The sequence below is a fragment of the Pholis gunnellus genome (genome assembly GCF_910591455.1).
Source record: "Pholis gunnellus genome assembly, chromosome: 18".
Classification (NCBI taxonomy): domain Eukaryota; kingdom Metazoa; phylum Chordata; class Actinopteri; order Perciformes; family Pholidae; genus Pholis; species Pholis gunnellus.
The window spans coordinates 10,832,980-10,855,772 of NC_136545.1; the positions used below are offsets into that span (position 1 = coordinate 10,832,980).

General features: G+C 43.0%; 1 protein-coding gene across 4 annotated transcripts; it reads right to left on the reverse strand.

Annotated features, from left to right (window-relative positions):
* Window positions 1–1,561: 1,561 nt before the first annotated feature.
* Window positions 1,562–21,834, reverse strand: rc3h2 (ring finger and CCCH-type domains 2). 4 transcript variants are annotated; one of them, XM_079178745.1, is made up of 20 exons: window positions 21,566–21,834; window positions 15,209–15,537; window positions 15,003–15,120; window positions 14,206–14,439; window positions 12,970–13,145; window positions 11,569–11,769; window positions 11,233–11,365; window positions 10,376–10,494; window positions 9,258–9,370; window positions 8,730–9,044; window positions 8,127–8,329; window positions 7,704–8,017; window positions 7,472–7,618; window positions 6,065–6,211; window positions 4,805–4,993; window positions 4,448–4,703; window positions 4,120–4,204; window positions 3,432–3,654; window positions 3,054–3,217; window positions 1,562–2,932 (listed from the first exon to the last, which is right to left on the reverse strand). In XM_079178745.1, the coding sequence occupies exons 2-20, from the start codon at window positions 15,437–15,439 to the stop codon at window positions 2,785–2,787; spliced, it is 3,516 nt and encodes a 1,171-aa protein (XP_079034871.1). In that variant the 5' UTR covers window positions 15,440–15,537; window positions 21,566–21,834; the 3' UTR covers window positions 1,562–2,784. The 4 variants fall into 4 exon arrangements, with proteins under 4 accessions (XP_079034871.1, XP_079034872.1, XP_079034873.1 ...); XM_079178746.1 differs by lacking the exon at window positions 21,566–21,834 and adding an exon at window positions 17,020–17,281 and having other exon boundaries at window positions 7,704–8,014; XM_079178747.1 differs by lacking the exon at window positions 21,566–21,834 and adding an exon at window positions 17,020–17,281 and having other exon boundaries at window positions 4,829–4,993.
* Window positions 21,835–22,793: the final 959 nt, after the last annotated feature.

Consider the following 22,793-nt stretch of genomic DNA (forward strand, 5'->3'; position numbering starts at 1 on the left):
TCAGGTAACTACTTCCACAGAATATTTAAGTGATGAATATAGAAAAAGTAGCTGAGCAACTTAAGTCTTCCCTGAGCGATTCAGACGGACAAGTGTCTAGCCTCCTCTAGTGGAACAAAGCAGAACTGCATAAGAAGTATCTCACTTCTCTAACTTGGCAGAGCCTTTCCCTCCTCACACAGTTTACAGTTGAGGAATATGAAAAGCTGTAGGACAATTGCAGGGATTGATCACACTGTACTGTATGTAACAGCTGCTACATGTACACAACATGGCACTTGACGTTACGTGACTTCAAAGTTGAAGTTGTAAACAGATGCAGAGCGACAGTAAGTAGCTGAGCTAATTTCATGGACTTGGAGCAGCAAAATCCCTGTTCCAGCTCTTCTTTTTTTAATCTTGGAAAACATTTCGAGAGTTTTGAAAAAGATTATTACATTTAATTTTTCAATCACTTTGTCTACCGGGGGGAAGGGAGAAACCCCCAAAAGGTTACCAGTCCACCATTTCATTATTCATTCAGATTAAATAAAGTTTTAACTTGGAACTCAATAAGCAATCCTCACATGAACAGCCTGTTTAGCCATCCTCTAAAATGGGATTTAATGTATAATCTGTCTGAGAGGATCATTTTTGGAAAAGGTACAGTTGCTTAGGTGAGAGGAAATGACGGAGGAAGCTGTAAAGATTCAAATATTAGTCAGACATCCTCTTCTCATTCTACACAAATCTCATAAGATTTAGAATCGGGTGTAAACAAACTCATGACTTTAAATCCTGTATATTCAAAATGAGTTCATGTTTTCACGTTATTTATTGAAGTCATTCAGACAAAGCCACACATGACAGAATGCCTCATGTCTATAAAAGGAAGTGAAGCAAAGCTGGGCTGTATGGAAATCACCCATACTGCACAAAATGACAGTGAACTAGACAGCGCAGTGACATTAGACAAGACAATCAATTTTGTCTCTGAAAATGTAGCGAACAAAACAAGAGTAACAAAGATCCTGATACAAAATACCTCAACATACAACTTCACAGAAGTTAGCAATGCATCAAATAAAAGCAACCAAACACTTTCAAAAAAGTTAAAACAAAGACAGAGCGACAAAACACAAGACGTGGTGTCCACTTGAAACATCATGCACAACCTCTGAATATTGTTCACGTTGTACGTAGAGGTGACCGGACTGGAAAGCGAAGAAAATGCCATGAGCTTACAAAAAAATGTGATTTCCAGTTTCTGAGACGAGGTTTACATTTAAGATAACACCTCTGGAACAGGACAGGTTGTCTGTCAGTGGGCACGGACAAAAGTCATTGCAGAGCTCAATGTTTAGGTCTGTATAACACAAAGAAGAGGAAGGCCACTGTCTTGCATGTTTGTATCTACTGTGTGTGAATGACAGCACACATGTACTGTGTGTGTGTGTGTGTGTGTGTGAGAGAGAGAGAGAGACCAGTGAGACTGTTCCTAGCTTACAGTCTGGAGGATTAAACCACTACAGGCACACAAAGATGAAACACAAGTTTTTTTTAAGATAGATTGTGAGTTCAAGTGGCTTGTATAGAAATCTACTAAATTAGCTCCAGTTGAAAATACAATTTCTGTTGTAAATTAGTAATGGGTATTCTTTCGTGATGCAGTATTAGACACCCAAGAATACTACAAAGGTAGTATGATATGGACAACAAAAGGATCACACATCTTAGTTTTGTTGTCATCCCTCCTGACCTCCAGTGATCATTTGTCCTCCAGTGATGAATTGTCATGCACAAAATCAGTATTGTGACTGTGCCATTGGGTTCTGTGATCTCATGACAGTCGAAGGAATTCAGAGTCAACATATGACTCATAAAACAGTATCAGCAGAGTGAAGACCTCTGTTTTCTGCAGTTTATATATTTATAGGATGTTTGGAGTGCCCTGCCCTTTTATTCTGAGTATCATATCATCTATTTCTTATTTACGCAACAATACAGCAGAGGCTATACACTAAATGGGGAGCATTTAGCTGAGTGAGGACATTACCATGTAACATGTAATGAGATAGCAAGACATGAAAAATGTTTGTCAGATATTGAAAAGTGGGCAAAAAAGTAATAAATAATTTTGTTTAATGTAGCTTCGGATAGCTAAGTGTCTCTAAACCATCACCTGCCTTGGTGTAAACAGACACAAGCTACAGAGCAATTATATTCATCACATTGTAAAAAAATATCATTTTTTGTACCAAATTACTTGTATTTATTATCCCACATTCCCAACCGCAGTATTGGGGCCGAGACAGAATTTGGTATGTTAGGATCTTAGTCAATCCGCGAAAGAATTACTAAAGGAAAAGATTAACACAGAGTTAAAAAAAATCTAAAGTAAACTTAAAAAGCGGCGCCTATTAAGTAAGCTTTTGCTGTCAGCTGTGTTGAATGACAACAAACTAGAAGATGTGTAAACCTCACTCATGTCAAGTTCAGCATCTACTGTTAGGGCAAACTGGTCATGTGTTTTATTGGGTTAAACAGTGAATCACTAAATTCTGTGTCGAACTGTACACTATGGGAAAATCCCCACTTGGGAGGCAGGACAATGTGTTTTCTCTTGCCCCTTACGACGTGGCGCAGCACAGACTGTTGACCCATATCTGTCTAGTTTTATTTCGGCATATGATTGACATATATGAAGGCTGGAATTAAATGGTATTCCCTTTAACCAGGATGTGGTTGTGGGCGAGAGACTCAGCTCTTAACGTAACGCAGGTCAGAGTCTGACTTTGTGTCCCCTTAGCTTCCATTGAGCAGCATCTCTGTCCCAGGCGTTTCTGGACAGGCTCGGGTCGGAGTGTCCCCCAGTCGAGGAGGTCCAGTACGCAGCACAAGCCTGCTGACGCCCAGACCTCCCGAGACCAACCCTCCAGGAGACAGTGACTTCCTGGAAAACAGAAAGAGAGGAAGGAAGGAAGAAAGGAATCAAAGAGGGGAATCAAAGCCAAGTCCAAGACGACTCTGACTGAGGACGCCCCTGCAAAACACCGGTTAACATGTTAATTCACCTAAAGGCCATCTTTTTCAGCAGGTGAGCGTCCATCTTTCCTGTCAAAGGACCCTCTGTGTGGGGACGCTCCTCCACAGGAGAGGAGAGGAGGGGAGAGGAGCAGAGTGGTGGGAGGAGGTGGGAAGCATCCTGAGACTGTGGGGTGGCCAGGTCTAAAGACTCCTGAGAGGCAAAGATGATAAAAAAGAAAGATGATTCATTAATTTAATGTCCAAATCTTTCAATCAAAGCGTTCCGACTGCAGTTGGACAATTTCAACTCCAAGCTTTAAAACATCCCTTCAGATATAATCAAGTAGCATCACAGACTTCGGTGTCTATGTGCTTTTACTGTATAAGATCCAACACTCTGGTGAGATTTACTTAATTATACCAACCTGAGAATTGATCTCCTGGTGTTCTGAATCCTCCAAGTCAAGAGCACACAGTTCGAGCTCAATGTCTCGTTCCGGGTCCGGTTCGCTTTCGCCCCGGCCCCGGCCCCGGTCCCGGTCCCGGCTGTAGGCGACAGTTTGAAGGGCTTGCAGATCAGACACGATTTTCTCTCCACTGCTTATCGAAGTTCGCCGGCAGTGAAGCGCTGATGCACAAAGCTGCTCACTAAAACACATACAAATACAGACATTTGTTCAACATCCTTGGCATCAGTAGAAAATAAAATGAATACAGTGCATTGGGCATTAATGGCCTTTCCTGACTCCATTTCATGGCTGCCCAGAGGGTTTTTATCAACCAGCTAGCAGCACTATTTTGTAGTCTGACCACAGAGAGGAAATGACTGCAGCACAATGAGATAAGAGAGAGTGATGAGAGAGGACAAGTGAGAACAAATGTGTTAAGAACAATCAGGAATGAATTCCCTTGTGTGCCCAGCGGGGTTTAAGCGGAGATAAATCTAACCGATACTGTGAAATCTCCTTAATCATGTTCACCAAATTTTTTTTAAGCAGGTTATGACCTTTAAAGGTTTGAACTGTTTCCTGTTCAGTTCCTCCTTCTTTGCATGGGGAGTTTGTGTGTTTCCCCGTAGTTAAACAACATGTAAGACGTTTAATCGTATAGTACCTCTCTAGGAAACTGGAGTGACTGGAGGAGTCTGATCCTCTGGAGCTCCACCTGTAGTCGCTGTGATCCAAGTGGTGGTTGTAATCTTTGAGAGAAAAACAAAGGCAACATTTACCTTATAATAAAATTATTAAATATCATCATGTTTCATAATTCTGTATATTAAACAGTTTACAAAGGGATTTGAAGTTAAAGGACAGTAAACAGCTGCACTACAATAACAGGAGATATCCAACAAATTTAGAGACTTCAAAATAAAGAATAATTAAAAAAAAAAAAGAAAATAGTGGTGAAATATGAATAATCAAGGACTTGTATCCCTCCTAACCTTTAAAGTTGATGGGTGTGGTATTGGCGCTGCCCTGGCAGGCCGTGGCTTGGATAGGGTCGGTGGTGTGGTAGCCCGTGCGAGATGCCCTGGAAATGGCACCCCACTTGGAGATAATGGGCCCCTCACTAAAGGGAATGATCGGGTCCTCGTCTTTCAATCGCCGGTAATGATCCAACGAATGCAGCCATCGCTTCCCGACACCGCTGCCGCTGCCACTGATGCCGCCTCCTCCACCTCCGTTGCTGTCCAACTCCTGCACGAGAAAAACACGGACGCCGTTCGAACACACTGCCGCAGAGATATTGAAATGAAAAAAAAAAAAAAAAGTGTCTTCAGATGTGTGTCTGCGCCTACTTGTGGATGTGGGAAGAGTCTCACCGAGTGCTCTGAGCAGGAGTGAGTCGAGGTGTGTGCGAGCGTTTCGGGCTCGAAGGGGCTGAGACAGGGGCCGATGGTACCGCAGGACCACGGAGAGTAGTGTGCTAAGCTTTCCTCGCCTCTGAACCGGCACCCCACACACTGGCCTCCACTGCTCTCCACATGCTGAAAGAAAGAGAGAGCGACATTAAAACAACTACGGTGAGAAACGCTCCTTTGCCTGTTTGCATTTCTAAACATAATTTATCCTCCAAGTGTTTTTGTTTTAAAGAGACAGGAAGAGAGATGCCCAGTAGCAGTGTTTTGGGAAAGCAGCTGGTAAGGTAAGGCTATGTAATATATATAATTACACAAAGACAGTGATTACACACTGGCTCAGCGGTAAACACTGTCATCGCCACCAGGTTTCTACATGGGTTTCTACCAGGGGCAGTCCAAAGACATGCAGATTAGGTGAAATACAGACTCTAAATTGCCCAAAGGTGTGACGTGAAATGAATATTAAGCATACGGTGTAAGTTTTAAGAGGGCTTACACACCTCAGACCAGCCTTGGGTGCTTACAAATTTGAATCAAAGCTCTCACTGGCATCGCTGACCTGGTGCCAGTTTGCTGCGATCCCTGTGCCAAGCACTGGATATCCTGACGTAGAAATAGTCAATCTTTTAGCTGGTCTCGTTAGTTTATGCTTGTTACGTAGAGGCATCACAATTAAACTGAGATTAATGCACAATCACGTTAAAAAGTCTGTGTGTTTTTTTTTTTAATCAGCACTCAATTTTATAGTGGATATCTTCACAGAAACATATCTGACATGCTGTTAAACAAAGCTTTACTCAGCCGAAAGCCTGAGTCACTGCTTGTTACAGTCTCTCCTCTCGCTTTCTCCCTTTCTCTCTCTCGCACACACACCCACACACGCACATACGCCACAATTGTGCATTGCTATGATATCTCCCTCCCACAGTTGCTAAGCAACTATCCCCCCACTAAAATAGCATTGGGCACAGCTGAGGCGCAAGCTTTTGGGGATAGGAATTGAATCCTACATATTTCAGGAACGGTAAATCGCACAAGTAATGTATTACTCTCAGATGCAGGTGGCTGCAGTAAAACCATTAACACACCGGTCATGGGGCGGCATTCTAATTGTAATTGTCAAGCCTATGAACACCCTAAACCACACTCAGTGTGTTTGCGTGTGCACATATGTCGTGTCTCTTGTTTGCCTGCTACCTCAGTTGCAAAATCGATGGTGAAGATGGGGGAGGACTGGGAGGGCCTGTTGGTGTTGTGATGGTGATGATGATGATGATGATGAGCCCACTGCTCCTGCTTCCTTCTGAACAGATCCTCGTAGCCGAGAGGAACGCGGCCGTAATCCTGACAAGGGAGCGTTCGACAAGACAGGAAGAGTGAGAAAAGAGAACAGATACTTATATTAACAAAATAATATTTTTAAACATTCTAATTACCAGTTTAGTGACAACACATCTGACTGATAACTACCAAATACACGACTAATACAGCACTTTGAGTTTTCAGTTGAATCAGATTAAACCCAGCTTTAGGTGCTCTGAATGATATTTATGTTTGGTGTAGGTCTAGACAGATGAGTCTTTTCTGAAGATGTACGGGTGGAAACAATAAAAACAGCCGAGCTTCTAATGTGCCCTTTTTATTTAGACCCCATAGAGCTGTTTCTTCAAAGATTAAAAAAACACTCTTGCAGTTATTAGTGATTTTGTATTAGCTTGTAGTTAAATGTATGTACAGTATACTGTACATACAAGTGGGGCACACAAAAAATATACTGAATCTTTTCCTTGCAGGGCTATGGCACTGCATTGCAATGTATAGGTGTTGTGATAACAAAATGTTTGTTTCCTCCTGCACAACTGAGGAAACAAATATCTCAAAATGATTCTTTGTTTGGTCTCAATTTACCTTAAAACAAGGATATCTTGGCGACTGCGCCCTGCATTAATAATCTCTATCACTGGTTTTGTGGCCAGACAGCATTATTGGTCAAATACACTGTAGAGCTGCAGTAGTCATACTGGTAATGCTTTACGATGATGCGAGAAAGAAGAGACGAGAGTGGGGGAGGCAGAAACATATTCGGGTGAGAAGTGGGAGGACTACAGAGGAGGTTGAAGCTACAAACTGCAGCTCTGTGGCTGGCAGGGAAGGTAGAGGTGAGATGATATGTGGGTGGATGCAAAGGAAAGGAAATGTTGCTGAAAAGAACTCAGCAATAAATCTGTTCAATGTAAGACAGAACGATCGATTAATACAGATTTACTTTTCTCTGGATATACCGGAAGCTACACAAGAGATGCTTCATGACATTGTGAAAAGACAAACGGACAAAAAGTCATTTTAATATAACCCTCAGTAGAGAGCATTACTTTTTAATTATTGAGGCTCAATGTGGATTATCTCTCTTATACTATGCCCACTTATCGATAATTAAAAGAAGCAACAGCCAGTTGGTACAGTTATTGAACGGATATGTGTCTTAAACTAAAGCAGTGACGCAGGAGTTACGTCAGAGGTGTGTTGTCATCTAAAAATAAATCCCTTCAGCCAATCAGAGGAGAGTATTCCCCGCAGCTATAAGATGCACGTTATTTCGCCTACCCTGTGTAGGCCGGCACGGTGTTCAGCTCCAGAGCAGTAGTTGCTGTCTAGAGAGTTGAACCTCTCCCTGAGTGGAGGCTGGTAGACAGAGGAATGCAGCACCTCTGGAGGCAGTGAGTTACTCCTGGCATCCTCTCTATGGTACAGCTGTTCATGACAATAATCATCAGTGTCAGAGTAAGTGACAGAATAATGAAATTAACAGTCGCATGATTGTAAACAGACGGCTCACCTGAGGCCGCCATACTCTCCTGCTGTCATAGAGGGGAGCATAAACACCATGAGCAGGAGCCAGAGGCCCGTACTGAGGCTGCCCCGGGTGGTGATGGAAGGCAGGAGGTCCCATCCGATCTCTAGGCGGGTGTGGCGGGTACCCTGAAGAAGAGGAGGAAGGTGGGTGTGGCGCTTGAGGGTCACCGGGGTAGGAAGACGGCGGATTGCCAACGGAGGGCGGCAGAGAGGATTCTGGCACGTTGGAGGATCGAAGGAAGCGAGCCATGCAGGGTTTGTGAGGAGGATGAAGAGTGGATTGGTAGTACGAACCTGCTGGAGAGGAGGGGGAAAGAAGACGGAGAGAAGAGCACATTCATTTGCACTTTCCCAAGAAAACAATAACGTTTTTTTAATCGAAGCTTTTATTTAACAATTGACTCACAGGCTGGTTGATAATGGGGCGTGTCGTATGCAGAGTGGGGCTCCTGATAGTACAGCTCTGACGCCTGAGAAGGATGCGGTGCGCGCAGCATGAACTGACCATGTTTGGGCATTGGAGCGCCCACATCAACCCGCCCGACTGTTGTCAAGGGAGATGACGTTGAGGAGTGGTTGACTGGAGTCCTGGGAGGTGAGATGGGCTTCCTGGTGGACAGAATAACAACGTAAAGAGAAAGAAGGGAACATAGCCAACAACACTTCCCTGCCAAGATCCTGTGCAAATATCCAATGTGTTCCAAACCACATATCAGATGCAAATGCGGATTTGATTAGATTCAATCCAATGTAAATAAAAGAAAACCATGTGAGATTCAATTTTTGTTACAAGCGGAAGTTTGGAACCGTGCATGCAAATATACATTCATATTAATATTACTTATTTTCATGTTGCTAAATTACTTATTGCCTTTATTCATTTGGGCAAATCTGACTCCACATACGTTATATATGCTCAACTGGAAGTAATATTAGGCTGGTCACATGGTAAAAAGACAAGAATAGAAGTCATAAATGCATCAGCGAATAAGTGGATGAATAATCTTACTGTTCAGTTGACCCCGATGTGTTTCGGGTAGATAGCCCGTTGGATCCGTTAGCCGCATTGGATACATTTGGCACCGCTCTGCTCATTTCCTCCATCATGTCAGCCCCTCTGGGGATCAGTTGGGGGTGAGTCAGGCCGGACACTCCCTCTGTCAGGGAGTCTGTGTTCTCCCCTGTGCCTTTGAGCCCCTGCCCCATGTCTGTAGACACGTCTGTGTGGATGCTGCCCTCCATGGTGAACGTTTTACCCATAACCCCCGGTGATAACGGGAATGCGCGGCCCACGCTGCTGCTCTTCTTGTTTCTCAGTCTAAATCTGGAAAGAGAAGACGGGACAACGGGGAAATTCAGTACTATGGGGAAGGGTTATGTGTTGCTCAGAGGAGAACATCTAAATAAACACGTCGTCATTGGATATTTGCACTGAGGACCGCTTGTAAATCCTCTTATAAATAAATACAGGATTAAATAAATAAAATCTGATTAAAAAAGGTTGGGTTGGGGAAGGCTGTGGGGAAACAGGACTCACTTCTCAAGCTCATCCTGTGTGTGTGCAAATGTACAGTTGGTTCCTCTCGGACAGCCTCCTTGCTGACGAAGGTCTCGACACATGCTGGTCTTGTACTTGCTGTTGGCCTGAGGCTGCAAAATGCACAGATACAATGCACATTTACTGCAACATTAAACCAATGCACGTAGACTAAAATGTACATATGACTCTTAGTCTGAAGTTGTGAAAGTGATCATAAAAACAAGATGTTAGTTCATGTTTACAGCGTATTTATAGAGATTCCATTTTCATTTCAGTAGATGTTGAAAGCATCAAAATTCCACAATGGATGTCAAACAGAAGACACAAAGTGAACAATGTCACAGGTGTCGACAGACTACAAAGAATATCAAACACCACGAAACTAACTTGATCAGAGACTTTTATAAACAGCTTTTGTGATACATCCCTGATGGAAAACAACTTTAGTGATCATGGCAGGGCTGCCGTTTTGAAACTGTTTGCCTCCAAAGCAAACATTAAAAAAAAACATTTCCTGGTTTACAGAGCTCAAAACACAAGTATCATGGTGTGACCATGTGTCATCTTTTACTTTTTTTCCTAATATGCTTCCTTTAACCCACAAAATGTCTCACTTTGCACAGGACGGAACTTCATGATAGCATGCCAGGGATGACGACAGACATAATAGTATTTAGGTATTGTACAAGTATTCATTTATTGTGAATGTACTCATATATTTTGATTAAGAGTGCATGGATCTGGGACTGAACTTGATCTTGTTTTAGTGTTATTTTTTAAGCTTAATTTATTGTTTGACAAGAGCTGATACTGACAAACAGGAGACGTTCATCCTCTATTCACTCTACTACACTGTATCAGCTGTTAGAGTTCTGTTTCAGTCTTCAAAGCTGCATTATCCGATTGTTAACAGTCATTTCAATGCTGTGGTATCCAGAGACGAGACACCGCGTCATGTCCCTTTCCCTATTCACTATTCTGCACTTTTCCACTGGGCTAATATGATGTTCATGATCTCTCACATATCCTTCAGCTCATCTAATTTCTTGCATTGTTCTGTTGTCTATTTTAAAATAATGTAACCGTTACAATCTCTCCCTATAGCATCAGTGTACCTGCGGAGCATCGTGGCTCTTCTTGCTGAAGTTCTGTATGAATTCCACTAGTCCATGAACCACCAACTTCACAGCCAGCATCACACTTTCCAGCTCCTCCCATGAAGGTGCCGGAGCATCTGCAAACAGATCAACAACACAGTCTGTTGAGAAGAGATTATAGTGTAAAACTCTCCAGCTGACGTACTTTTTGGATGAGCATATTTTCTCATTCTATCCATTATACAGTAGGCGCTCCCTGTATGAATAAAGGTTAGAATAACAAGAGTCTACAGCCATGCTAGCAGTTCTGAGAGGATGTACTTAGACACAGTGCTTTGAGCTAAACGCTAACATTATGCCAAAATGCTCACAATGACATGCTGATGTTGCAGGTGTCATGTTTACCGTCTTCACAATCCTAGTTTAGCATGTTAGCATGCTAACATTAGCTGAGACAGATGGTAATACCATTAGTTTTGCATGTATTTGGTCATAAATCAAAGTGCTGTACACATTTCAAATTTTACGAGAGGGGGTCACATGCAAAGAGATCCGATTTCATGGCAATCCATCCAAATTAAACCAAGTTAACCAAGATTTCCCAACACAGAATACATTTCCGAGTGCCATAATATTTCTCACCCTTGTTGTTGTACTTTTATTAATGAATATTCAACACACAAGATCAATCAGCAGTTTTAATCTTCTCTTTTGTGCTATTTAATTGCATTTTGGTATGCCAGTGCCACAGCTTGCCTGTTTGCTTCACTTTTCAATCTCATTAATCTTTGTGGAACAGGATCTTCCGAGAAGTGTGAATCATTCAGACTCATTAGCATTCATTCAGATGAATACTGTTGAACAAACCGACGCACCTGGGTTGTGGTCTATGTTGGCTAGCAGCTCTAGATGTGATCTAAGGCTCGTGAGGTTGGCGGGGTCTCCTGTCCTCTGCAGAACGATCGTCAGCTCCTGAACGCTCTTTGCAAACGACTCTGGAGACTGCAACTGGAGCAGAAGATAGAAGAGGAGACTGAGTCTTTAAAAAAAAGAATAGATGAATTTGTCCTGTGCTTCTGTTCTCCAGAGGCTTGTTTTACCCACCGTGTGAAAACTAAAAAGTGAGTTCATCAATAATGATTGTTGAAACTTAAATGGCAAGTGGAATGACGGCCTGTTACTAATGACGGGGTTATGCATCATGCTGCTACCTTGTCAATAATGGACTGCATATGTGACTTGTGGACCAGGTCTCCGTACAGCAGAGAAGACCACTGCTCGGGTGAAATTCGTAGGCCCGCCTCCATGGCGATGTGGACGATCTGAGCGTCATGTTCTCTCCGGAGAGCCTCATACGTTCGAAACTCTTCTTTCAGCTGCATCAGCGAGGAGTCTTCATCACGCTTAGTGACCTGACAGACGATGGAGGGAGAGAGAATAAGAAAGAGGGGGGGGGATTGAGAGACAGGAGAGAGAGAACAAAGATGGGGAAGACAAGGAGGGTATTGACAGATTGTTACAAACTTCTGTCCTTGATACAAAATGAATGAAAGAACAATAATTCATCTTCACCCTAAAATGAAACTTGTTAATACCATCGAAGACACTTGTCAATCAAGACTGATAAATGTATATTTTTGGATCTCAGCTGTCATTACACTGGAGTAGCTAATCAGATTTTTTAGGGTTACATATTCCTTTAAAATAAAATAGTTTTTTGTTATGGGAGGCACAGTCATATTTGCCATTTTCCAATTAAATGTAACCCAATTTGTCAGTTTGTCCGTATGTGGCGTCTTCAGACTAAAACTCAAATTCAGATCAGTCAAAGGGATTCCCCTCTTCTCAGAATCTGCCCTATGAGCAATCATCATAAGACACCAACACACACATCAAGCTACCGTATCACTTACAAATTTCTACAGTCAAAATTACAACCGAACGAATCAGATTTATTGCTGTCCATCCTCTTGCCTGTTTTGTTACTGTTCCTGCACTCTCACCCATCTTTCTCTGCATTTCTGAGCTGTCTGTCTGTGTGCTGCAAGGCGGGGGCAACAAGGGCAAATATAGACTGCTGTTACATCAGGAGCAGATAGCTGGCATTTCTGCCCTACCAGCAATGTCTGTCATCAGATAACAGGCACAGAAATACCCGCACGCACAGAAAGTATATCCACAGACGGCCGTATCGTCATTACAGATATGACTTTCATGTCAGACAGGGTCATTTTAAATTGGACCTCAATTGTCTTTGTTTATCTTAATTTGATGGAGTTTAAGTGGAACATATTACACCTAAACTGACAGGAATAACAGTAACAGTTTTGGAAAACATCTGTAACTGCTGAAATAAAGAAAGGTATTGGAGCACTATTTCTGCGGTAAAGGATTATGTGGTGGTCTATTTAAATACCCGTCTTTTAATTAGGTCAATTATTATGGCTTGGGTTCTTGGTACAGCAGCAAACTGAGGTTCTTTTGTTCACTTTGACGTAGATTACGGTCAAAGAACTTTTTTTATTAAAGCATTTAATAGTGCAGCTTGCTCACATGTCCTTGCATGTGGACACATTTATGTGTTCGGTGTGTATTTATGCTGTTGCCTGTACCTTGAAGCAGGAGGCCCTGTAGAGAAGCTGCACCACGTGCCCTATGCTGGTTTTGGAGGCCTGGGGGAACCGAGCCTCGAGCTTTTGGACCACAAACAAAACCAACACCTTCCTGGACAAAGCTGAGCCGTCCTCCAGAGCCAGTAAAACTAGCTTCAGAGCATCTTCTTGCATGGCTGATGAGGGAGAGAGATAGAGGGGGGGGTGTAGGTGTACAGCGGGTGACAGCAAGAGATGAGAATGGTGGGAGGAGGGAAGAACACAATGCATGTTTTAATTGAAAAATCAAACAAACAAATCTATTTCTAACACGTAATGGTTCTTGGCGCCAGGTGTCCTCGGACTTTCAAATGAACTCCTTCTGTTATCATGATGAGAAACAGTTTCTCAGTCAGAATCTGCCCTATGAGCAATCATCACAGGACACCGGGTACCAGCACCAGCAGACAGTTTGATGAGGCAATCTAAACAGGCAAATTATTAGGTAACTTCTGGACACTTATTATATTTTTTATAAATATCAATAATCATTTTTATCATTTTACAAAGCGTTTTTTATTTTTAAATAAATAAACACTGCACTAACTTCAACACTGAGCGAGTGACAGCCTCCCATGCATATCTTTTAGTTTTATAATTGTATTATTATTCATTATTGCGCCCATAAATGTGTTTTCATACAGTCTTTCTATTTCAACATCAGTTCTCATCATTTTTTTTTTCTGCTGATTTCCAAATATCATAAACTTTGGCCATTGTTTGGGCATTCTTGACTTTATTCTCAACGTTTCTCTTCATTGTCTGTGTGCACACAGCCTTGCAGTCTTTTATGGGGATTAGCAGGCGTTACCGGGCGTTTACCTGCTAAGTAGAACCAACTGACATTTACGAGGACAATGGGATTCATAACAACACAGGTACGAACAACTCTGCACATTGTAAATCAGACGTAGACTTTTCTTAGGACTTTTCTTGAAAACAAATTTAAGAACAAACTTAGGAAGATATTGTTGAATGAGGCCCTTGTCCAGTCAACTGAAAGGCAACTAATTCCTTTGAATTCACCCACCAAACTGCTAAAATAACAGCACATACTTTACTAACGAAAGTCTCCCTCAGATCTACAAAACATGTGTGGAATCTGCCTAAAAACACATTCAAATGTCATGTTACAAATCACATGTATCGATTGCCTCACACATCTGTGTTTGAGCCTTGTATGTCGTTCACACCCACCAGGTCCCAGGAATTGGCAGCCCCGCGCCCTCACCGCTGCCCACAGGTTGGCAGAGAGCTGCTGGGGGTTCTGGTGCTGCAGAATGAGCTCGGTTACGGTTCGTTCCCCCAGCGACCGGCCTGCCCGCACCGCCCGCACACGGCCCTCTTCCTCCACCAGCTGGCAGTTCACCAAGGTCACCAGCTTCCTCTGCATTGGCCGACTGAGCACGCTTGGACTCAGAGTCGCCACACCTGCAAAACGGTGAAAGTTCTGTGAGTAAAACTGTGTGGAACTTTCACATCGAAAACATTTACTTTGGTTAGCAGTCTTCGTTTATTTAATTCATTGATTTTGTCTGAATTCAACTCTGTTAAAGTCTGTTAGAATCTGCTATGTAGGTGGATTTACAAGCCTCTTCATGGAAAGATGAGCCTTGAAGGTTCACTGTGCATCTAATCTCCAACCAATGGTGTGAATAGTCCAAATTATCTAATTTGCCAAAAAAAGGAGGATTCCTGCCACAGCACCGTCACCCAGAATTGGCTGAACAAACCGGCAGAAACTGCTGGTCATTTCTGGGAGGTCAATCTTTCTTGTCTGGTTACGCGGAGGGATAATTTCCCTCAGTACCATAAAAGTACAGCTTTCAGGCATCATGTGAAGTGTGAGAAGCATGAATGCCAAGTTGCACAGGCAGCTCAACTGCAGCCCACGCACATTTAGTGTGAAGAACTTTCTTCTCTTTCACAGATGCCCAGAGATTCAAAACTCAAAAAATTTACCGTCAAAAACAACAAAAAACAGACACACAAACCTTTCGCTCCGCTGATAGGTTTTAGGTAGAGAGCCAGCTCTTCCACGCACACCTTGCACACCTCGTAGTTCTCAACTTCTGCTGCGCTGCTCAGGCTCACCTGTTGCACATCTGGGACCTAAGAGACGCACATCGTGAGCACACACAAGACATAGACACACACAGAAGGTTTTCACTCAAACGTGCCTTCTCTCTTCCCGACTCACCTGAGCTCCGACCAGCTGCAGCAGGGCACAGTTGACCGGCAGCAGGTCGATATCAGTGCTGATCGGCGTCTGATCGAAGGGGCAGGCCTTGCGGTGCAGTTTGTGCAGGCAGGTCTTACACACCGTGTGGGAGCAGCCCAGGCTGATGGGCTGGTGGCCGCTGCTGTCAAACTCATTGTAGCAGATGGGGCAGGACAGAAACTCGGTCCACTGGGCCGCCTGCACTGGCATCCTGCCACCACACCACCGAGGGAGGCGTCGCCGAGCTCAGGGGGAACGCATGCCAACGAGCCCCGACAACAGCTCCTGCTTGCCAGCGCCGACGATGACTGTGAGGAACGGGACATTTTGTAAAGACACATGTTGACAGAAAAATGTAGAAATGTACAAGCGCTAAAGCTGCAACTAAGGTTGTTTATTACTGATTTGTCAACAGACAGTTTACTACAGTTTACTACTTCATTAATCGACTAATTGTTTCAGGTCTAACCGTTACAATAAAGTACTTTAAATAATCCACCACATCACAGTGTGCGTGTCCTTACAATAACATTACTTCGACTATAGCTACACCACAAGAAAAAAACATTTAGGATTTGCACTCAACAGGACTGAATAAAAAAAACGGAATAAAAAGAAAAAAGAATGTTGTGACAGTTTTGTTACAGAGCCCATTAGAGTCATTATGTGCATATGCACTCTGTTTGTATGTATAATCAGCGGCTTGCCATAAAAGATTGTCACCTGCCACAACAGCTTCATAACAAGTAGTAAGAGACAATGACATGGTGTCCAACAAATAAAGGAGCAGAATAAATGTCATTAGCTTGAGTCTACTCATTTAGCTAAGTACACAGGCGATCTTCAGCCACTCTCGCCATAAAAGTCATACGTTAATTTAATGTGGGCAATAAAAGCACTCTCACCTAAAAGAAGGAGTTGCCAAATTCTCAACACATATTGTATTAAAAGGCCTTGCTGTGAACACAATTTGTACAGTGTTAAGTCCAGGTCTATATATCCCTCACCTCACTACCAACACGGACTGGACATTATTTAAACAACTCCCTCAAATAGCAAAAATAACAATCAAAGTAAGTAGAAATACAATATGTAAACCAAATGTTTGAGAGGCGTTTTCCTTTGCAAGACAGGACTTGCAGGATGAAACGGATAAAGCTGAATCATAACAGCGTCCTGTTTCAGGGAACGTTTGGAGGCCAAAGTGTTTGTTTATGCCAAATATTCCCAAACAGGCTGAAAATAAAGATATATGACACTTCTTGTTTAGAGCATATACGCAAGTTAACATTGTGGGATCTAAACAGCTCCCTTCACGCTTTACTTTGATTTTGAACTTTCTGAATTCTAGTCACTTTGTAATTTCCTTTGAAAACATTTCATACAGGCAAAGGGTTCCTCTTCTTACATAACAGTGCAGGATAATACAATATGTTCTACAACCTCTGGTGTTCCGTATGTTATTTGATGCATCACCCCATTAAGCAAAAGGAAAACCTTACATGAAATACATGCAAACATTAAAAACAAATCTTCTGTCTTACATTATGCAAAGTGTTTCAGACACAGCATGCAGACAGCCAGCACCTGTTGCTTTTAGAGTCTGTTGCATTTGTTCAAACTGCCCACCAAAATAGCAGCTGGTGCCCTCACGAAACAGGTGCCATAATAATCTGAACACAAATCTATTCAAACGGCTTTAGAGATACAGTGATAAATACACCCAGCATGCATTTGAATGTTATTAAAATCATAATATGCGGCACTGATATCGCCACTTATATACGCACCTCCCACACTGCCCGCAGAGCACGGTCCCCGAGGAACCCCCCTGGCCGCGTGGACAGCTCCGCTCTATCCTCGCGCGTCATATTTCCTTCTGCGAGGAGCCCAAATTTAAGACCGATTACGGCTATTGCGGCCCGCAAACTGAGTGAGCGCCGTCCGAGGAAGAGAGTGAGGTAGCGCTCGATGAAACTCTGCTCGGTGGCGAGTTTGGAGACGATGCAAGAATGGGAGTTTTATCTTGGCGCGCGCGCGAACCTGGATAACTCTCCCTTTATAGACGTGGTGAACGGATTAGGGAGTGGTGCAAAGTCACTGGCTCTAGTCACGTTGACAGCCACCTGTTCCTGCTCTGAGCAACTGCTACATCCTGTTTTTATTTTTATACAGGTCTGGCCTGTTGCTATGTGCAGAAATGATTCCTGCACGCATGGCTGGAAACAAGCCTGTGCACTGTCACACCACAATTAGATTCATGCATAAGTACCTCAAAGCACATGGGGAGTCCATAATGTCATGATGTACACAAGACTTCCATTACTTGCATGTATGGATCACTACTTGTGTATATGTATGCAAGCATGGCACACACACACAAAAAGCCCCCTATGGTCATGACTAAATCTGGTCTTGTTACAAGGGGGGAAGAAGTGGGCGTGTTGTGTTGTCACAGAAAACCATAACTTCCTCATTAGGCTGCCCTCCCTCACTTATTTAAAAATGAGGAAATCAACCTGTGAGCTCTGTTTATATTTCTCCAGACATGTTCATGCCTGCAATTCGCCTACAGCGGTTTATAATGTAGGAAAACTTGAAGCATAAAACAAAAAGATGCAGCACTTTCGGTTCCCCTTTTTAAGAGCAAAGTATCCCTACAATTGTTGAATGAAGGCTCGGTAGACCGAGGCCGTAATTTGCTCGTAGTGGGCCTGTTGAGCGCCTCACTCTACTGAGCGGAGGACGAGAAGTACATTGCGTCTTTACAGCCAACAGTTGGCGAGCTATCATCTGGGACAGTGAGTCCTCGCTTTGGCCCCCGCTGTGTGGGGGAGGGCATCTGGAGTTTCCTTTGGCATGTCTCACGGAGAAGGAGAGACAGAAAGAGAAAGATTGTTTTGAGTGGTTTTTTTTAAGAACACTGAGGTTGGCCCTGCTTCAGTTTTCAAGGGTCTTAATTAGATTTGGACTTTGTTTTAGATACGTGACGAGCCTTCCTGCTGAGTTAAGGTCAGGTTAACTTAAGGGTAAAGGTTGATGTTCTCACATTGCCAGCAAAAGGTTGGATAGAAATAAACCAGGTGGACTCTAGGCTAAGATCCCCACGGTGCCTGTAAAATACCATGCCAGGAGGGAAACGTCACATGGCTATCGTGCGACAATAGCACAGTTTTCATTAGCATGTCGTTAGCATGCAGCTTGTTAGTCCTTGTCATAGTTTCCCATAGAAACAGGGACTTTGAGAACAGTAACGCAACTGAAAGGGAGAGCAGAAGGAAGCCGAATACAGCAGCCGGCCAATAAGAGGCTCATCCAAGTGGTACACACCCTCCTGCAGGGTAAGGTCGTGGTTGGAGTAAGTTATTAAGCCGTTGTGATGTGTTTGACAAACTGACATCACACATTAGCTCTGACAGCTTTAAGTTTGGGGCCTCGTCATGCGCTGGTGATTTAAGACACATTCTGACATGAGGATCTGTGTTGCATGTCGTCCCCCTTTTCTCTCTCCGGCCAATCTCGATTATCAACTACCAAATAAATGCAAGGAGATGTCAAATCTGACAGTTAGACGTTTGACTAGTTTATGGATCCACAACAACCAGTATAGCAGCAATGAGGGACGAGCTGTCTCAGGGTTGTTGAGCGTCATCTGAGGGACAAACAGTCATGCTCGTAGCATCCAAAAACTGTTCTGCTACACATGCACACACCATACACACACACACACACACACACACACACACACACACAAATAGGAACTAATAAATGGATACATGGACACACACACACACACACACCGCCACAGAACATGAGTGGGACCTGAAGGAAAGGAATCTGAAGTAATATGAGGACTCCTTCTCACTGTCACCGTGAACTCTGAACTAGAACATTTTATGTAGTGTGTGTGTGTGTGTGTGTGTGTGTGTGTGTGTGTGTGTGTGTGTGTGTGTGTGTGTGTGTGTGTGTGTGTGTGTGTGTGTGTTTCAGTGGATCAGTAAACCCAGGGTGGTGTTTTCACCAGAGACAAAATATAGACTACGTTCATACTGCAAGTCTTCCTGCTAAGATTCAATTTTTTGTTTTGGCTGTTTACATTGTATGTGGCCAGTATCAGATCCCGGTGTGAACTGGTCACAGTCCTGAACCAACAAGCATGTGCAAAAGACCAACAACAAGGACGTTCAACGCAGCACGCTGTTGTAAGAAGTAAACAAGGAGGCCCCTAAAGTCAACATTTACTGTTTCATGTATAAATTGACGCGGTGTGGAAACCAGCTAATTAGTGAGCGGGTGCTAGCGATCACCGCCCCTCCACTGTCTACCTTCATTAAAGCTGTCTTCCACGTTTGTATTGACCGAGGGATTCCTGCCAGCGCAGGATTGTGACGAATGTTGACATAGACTGACGTAAAAGTTGCTAGAATTCCGATATTGCTGGTCAGACTGAGGTCGCATTGCAAAAAAAAATCAGACCTGTATCTGTTTTAGGACCACATATGAAAGTGTCCCCAATCAGAATTAAAAACATCCGATTCCATGTAATTTGTGGTGTTCACACTGTAATGAAAACCCCCCAGATCTGAGTCATACGTGCACAAAAAAAGCTACTTTTGTCTGCAGTCTGAAAATACAAAAACTTCCCAAAAACTAAGTAACTATCACTACATCAGCACAACAAAAAGGTCTCATTCAGTAACTAAAGACAGTACTGCTGTATACTCCAATATACTCATTTTGAGAAATACTCACACACTGTTTTAATGCGACTGTTTCTGTAATACAAAATCTTTTTTATATTTGATGATTTATACATGATTCCCTTTTTGTGTGTTTTGTGTTCCTGACCTTTTAAAACCCCTCCACAGCATAAGCTACACTTCTAGTTTGAACATAAACTCAATTGCAGAGCCTTCGACACAGCCTTCAGGGAATACATTTGTGGGTAATGCACAGCAAGACTGAAACTTCAAACCCACCACATTTGTGAAAAAATATATTCAGAAAAACTCAGTTTAAAGTAAAACAAGATAAGACGACTTTAAATTGAGTCCTAAAACGCATTCATGTTGACAACAAAGTGAAACAAATGAAATCGGATTTGTGTTTACAGGCACAAAAACTCAGTAGGAGGCAGCGCTTATTGGCTTTACAGTGAAAGCTATACTTGTAACCACAGCGAGCGGGTAAAGGATGGAGGTTCAACTTAAGCACTGATGATGCTTGTTCATCTTTTAAAAGACCGGCAAACACACTCCAGTAGACAGTACACTGGAATATTAACAACACACTAATGCATATGCAGTCTGCAGTGACAAATCATATCATATTTTGGCATTATCATACCCATCATTTTGAATTGTGTTTTTGTATGGCAGCTCAAGGTTATGATGGTGCAAGAGCAGCTAGTTTTATTTCTAAAGGAATGTTTTGTTCCATTATTCATTACAGGATTACTACAGTTGTTTTCATGTCTGCTCGCATGTTTGTGAGCGTACAGTATGTGGGTCTGTGGGATTATTTATTCATTAGGCCTGTCATCACAGTGTGTGGATGGAAGGCAGGGCAACCATACAGCTCACAAGCTGCTGTATTATACAGCACACAAAATAGAGGCCTACTTTATTACGCCTGTGAGATGTGGCTGCACTGACGGGAGCGTCCAAAGAGTTAAGCAACCGTAGTTTGTTGCAGCCTTGGATAATATTGTCAGAGTATCAGGTTGCTTCCAGTTGCAAATCAGCAGGTTATAGAGTAACCTCCAGCGTGACAGGCTACTGCACACTGACTGAAGGCTGCAGTCAATAATATGTAACAACTTGAACTTGGAAACTGCTCTGCTGAAGCTCAGGAGTCACTTTGAGAGCAAAAGTGATGTTCCTCCATAAATATCACATTTGTGCAAATGCCTATCACCACGCGTGGGGTAACATCAACTAGTCTCCACCATTGCAGCAGCAGTATCTACAATGTTCATGTTGCTTTACAACATGCAATGACTGCCTCAACTCTTTCCAGAAAACCCTGGTTTGCACCCGCATCTGGCTATGAGCTATGGGCCCATCTTTTTAATACAACCAGCCTTCTTATAACATTCCATTTGCACCAGTTGCAGGAACTGATGATAAGCTGGTGGCTGAATAGTTCCAGGTCTAATAATAGCATTTCTGAAATCTGTTGCTAATGATATCTCATTTTCAAGAAAGGAAATCGACAAAATAAAAAAAACAGTCCTAGTCTGACATTGAAATGTCAAAGGCTTTTTGCACACAACAAACAAAATCTCGATTGGAAGAGCAAGAGAAAGTAGCGCGCACCTCTGGATAAGTCACTTACCTCACGCACTACACCATGAGCACCAGAATAAACATATTCATCCACAGAAGCGCATCAAAATAATATTAATAAAAAAAAAAAATCTTCATCAGTTGCAAAACAACCGCAGCAGCAAGCCCAGGGAAATAATTCTTGACGCGAGATGGCTTTGCATCAGGGCATTGAAGGCAGGTCTCTTGGACCGGTTTGGATCCTCTGCCCCCCTTTTCGATGGTACATGACGGACACGTTCACTCAGGTACGGTTGAGCCACACGCTCTTGGTTTGACTAACGGGGGCTGGGAGGAGATGGTGGTATCGCTCCGCCGGTGATGGTGCCCGAACTGCGCCTCATCAGACTCACGACGAGGCTGCGCGGGCGGAGAGCCGCTGTACCGCTATACGCATCTTGCACACTCTGCCCGAGACGCGCTTCTGTTCACTCTCCGACGGCTCAACAAAAAAATGGTTGTGCGTAATTGTCGGAAGGGGCGGCACTATTTTAATGTTGTGAGCAAGGATAAAAAGATGTAAAGGGGCAAGCCGGAACAAGCCGCTTTTCGAGGCGTGGGCTGCCTGGTTTTTAAAGGAACAGACCGGCAGAAGATGCGCTTCGACAAGTGCGCCTGTCGAGAGGAAGTTCAAACACAGATACAAACACACGCAGTTCCCCCCTCTCGTTTTGTTGCAGCCCTGCGTTTAGAGAAGTAGAGTAGAGAAGAAAAATTATTGTCTTCCCCATTATTTTTAATGTTTACCTTGAGATAACCTTTCACATATTCACATGTTATATCATCTCCAACTCTTTGCAAAGGCTTAAATAACACACAGAAAATGATCTTAAATCATGGTTATTAGTATTAGGCTGTTACTATATTTAATAGTAACTAAAGTCAGTCTTCTATGAATGTATTCAAATGTATTTTTATGTAAAATATAGTTATTTTGCATCGAGAGTGGCTTTTTATATGGACTGTAGGCTACTGGTTGATAAAACACTGGATTATGTTGATGAACATGGCCTACTGACGGTAATCCTATTCGTTGGATAGCCTCGTACATTATTATGGACTTAATCTGGCATCTCAGTATTTAACGGCCTCTTGGCCACTTGTCTGCGGCCATGCAGACTTTACCTCTAGTGTTTAAAATGTTGTTGTACAGCAGCAATAACTCAGACTTTCTCATGTCATTGACCCGTTGTTGTCCACCACAGGAGAGGGGATTCTACAATGATAGGGAGACATGA

Bases quoted from the DNA above. Each gene is read 5' to 3' on its own strand.
- rc3h2 (XM_079178745.1), bottom strand. From the start codon at position 15,439: ATGCCAGTGCAGGCGGCCCAGTGGACCGAGTTTCTGTCCTGCCCCATC. The intron at 11,770-12,969 runs GTACAGGCAACA...ATCGTCTGTCAG, and splicing joins ACAGGGCCTCCTGCTTCAAG to GTCACTAAGCGTGATGAAGA. The intron at 4,205-4,447 runs GTTAGGAGGGAT...TTTCTCTCAAAG, and splicing joins CACACCCATCAACTTTAAAG to ATTACAACCACCACTTGGAT.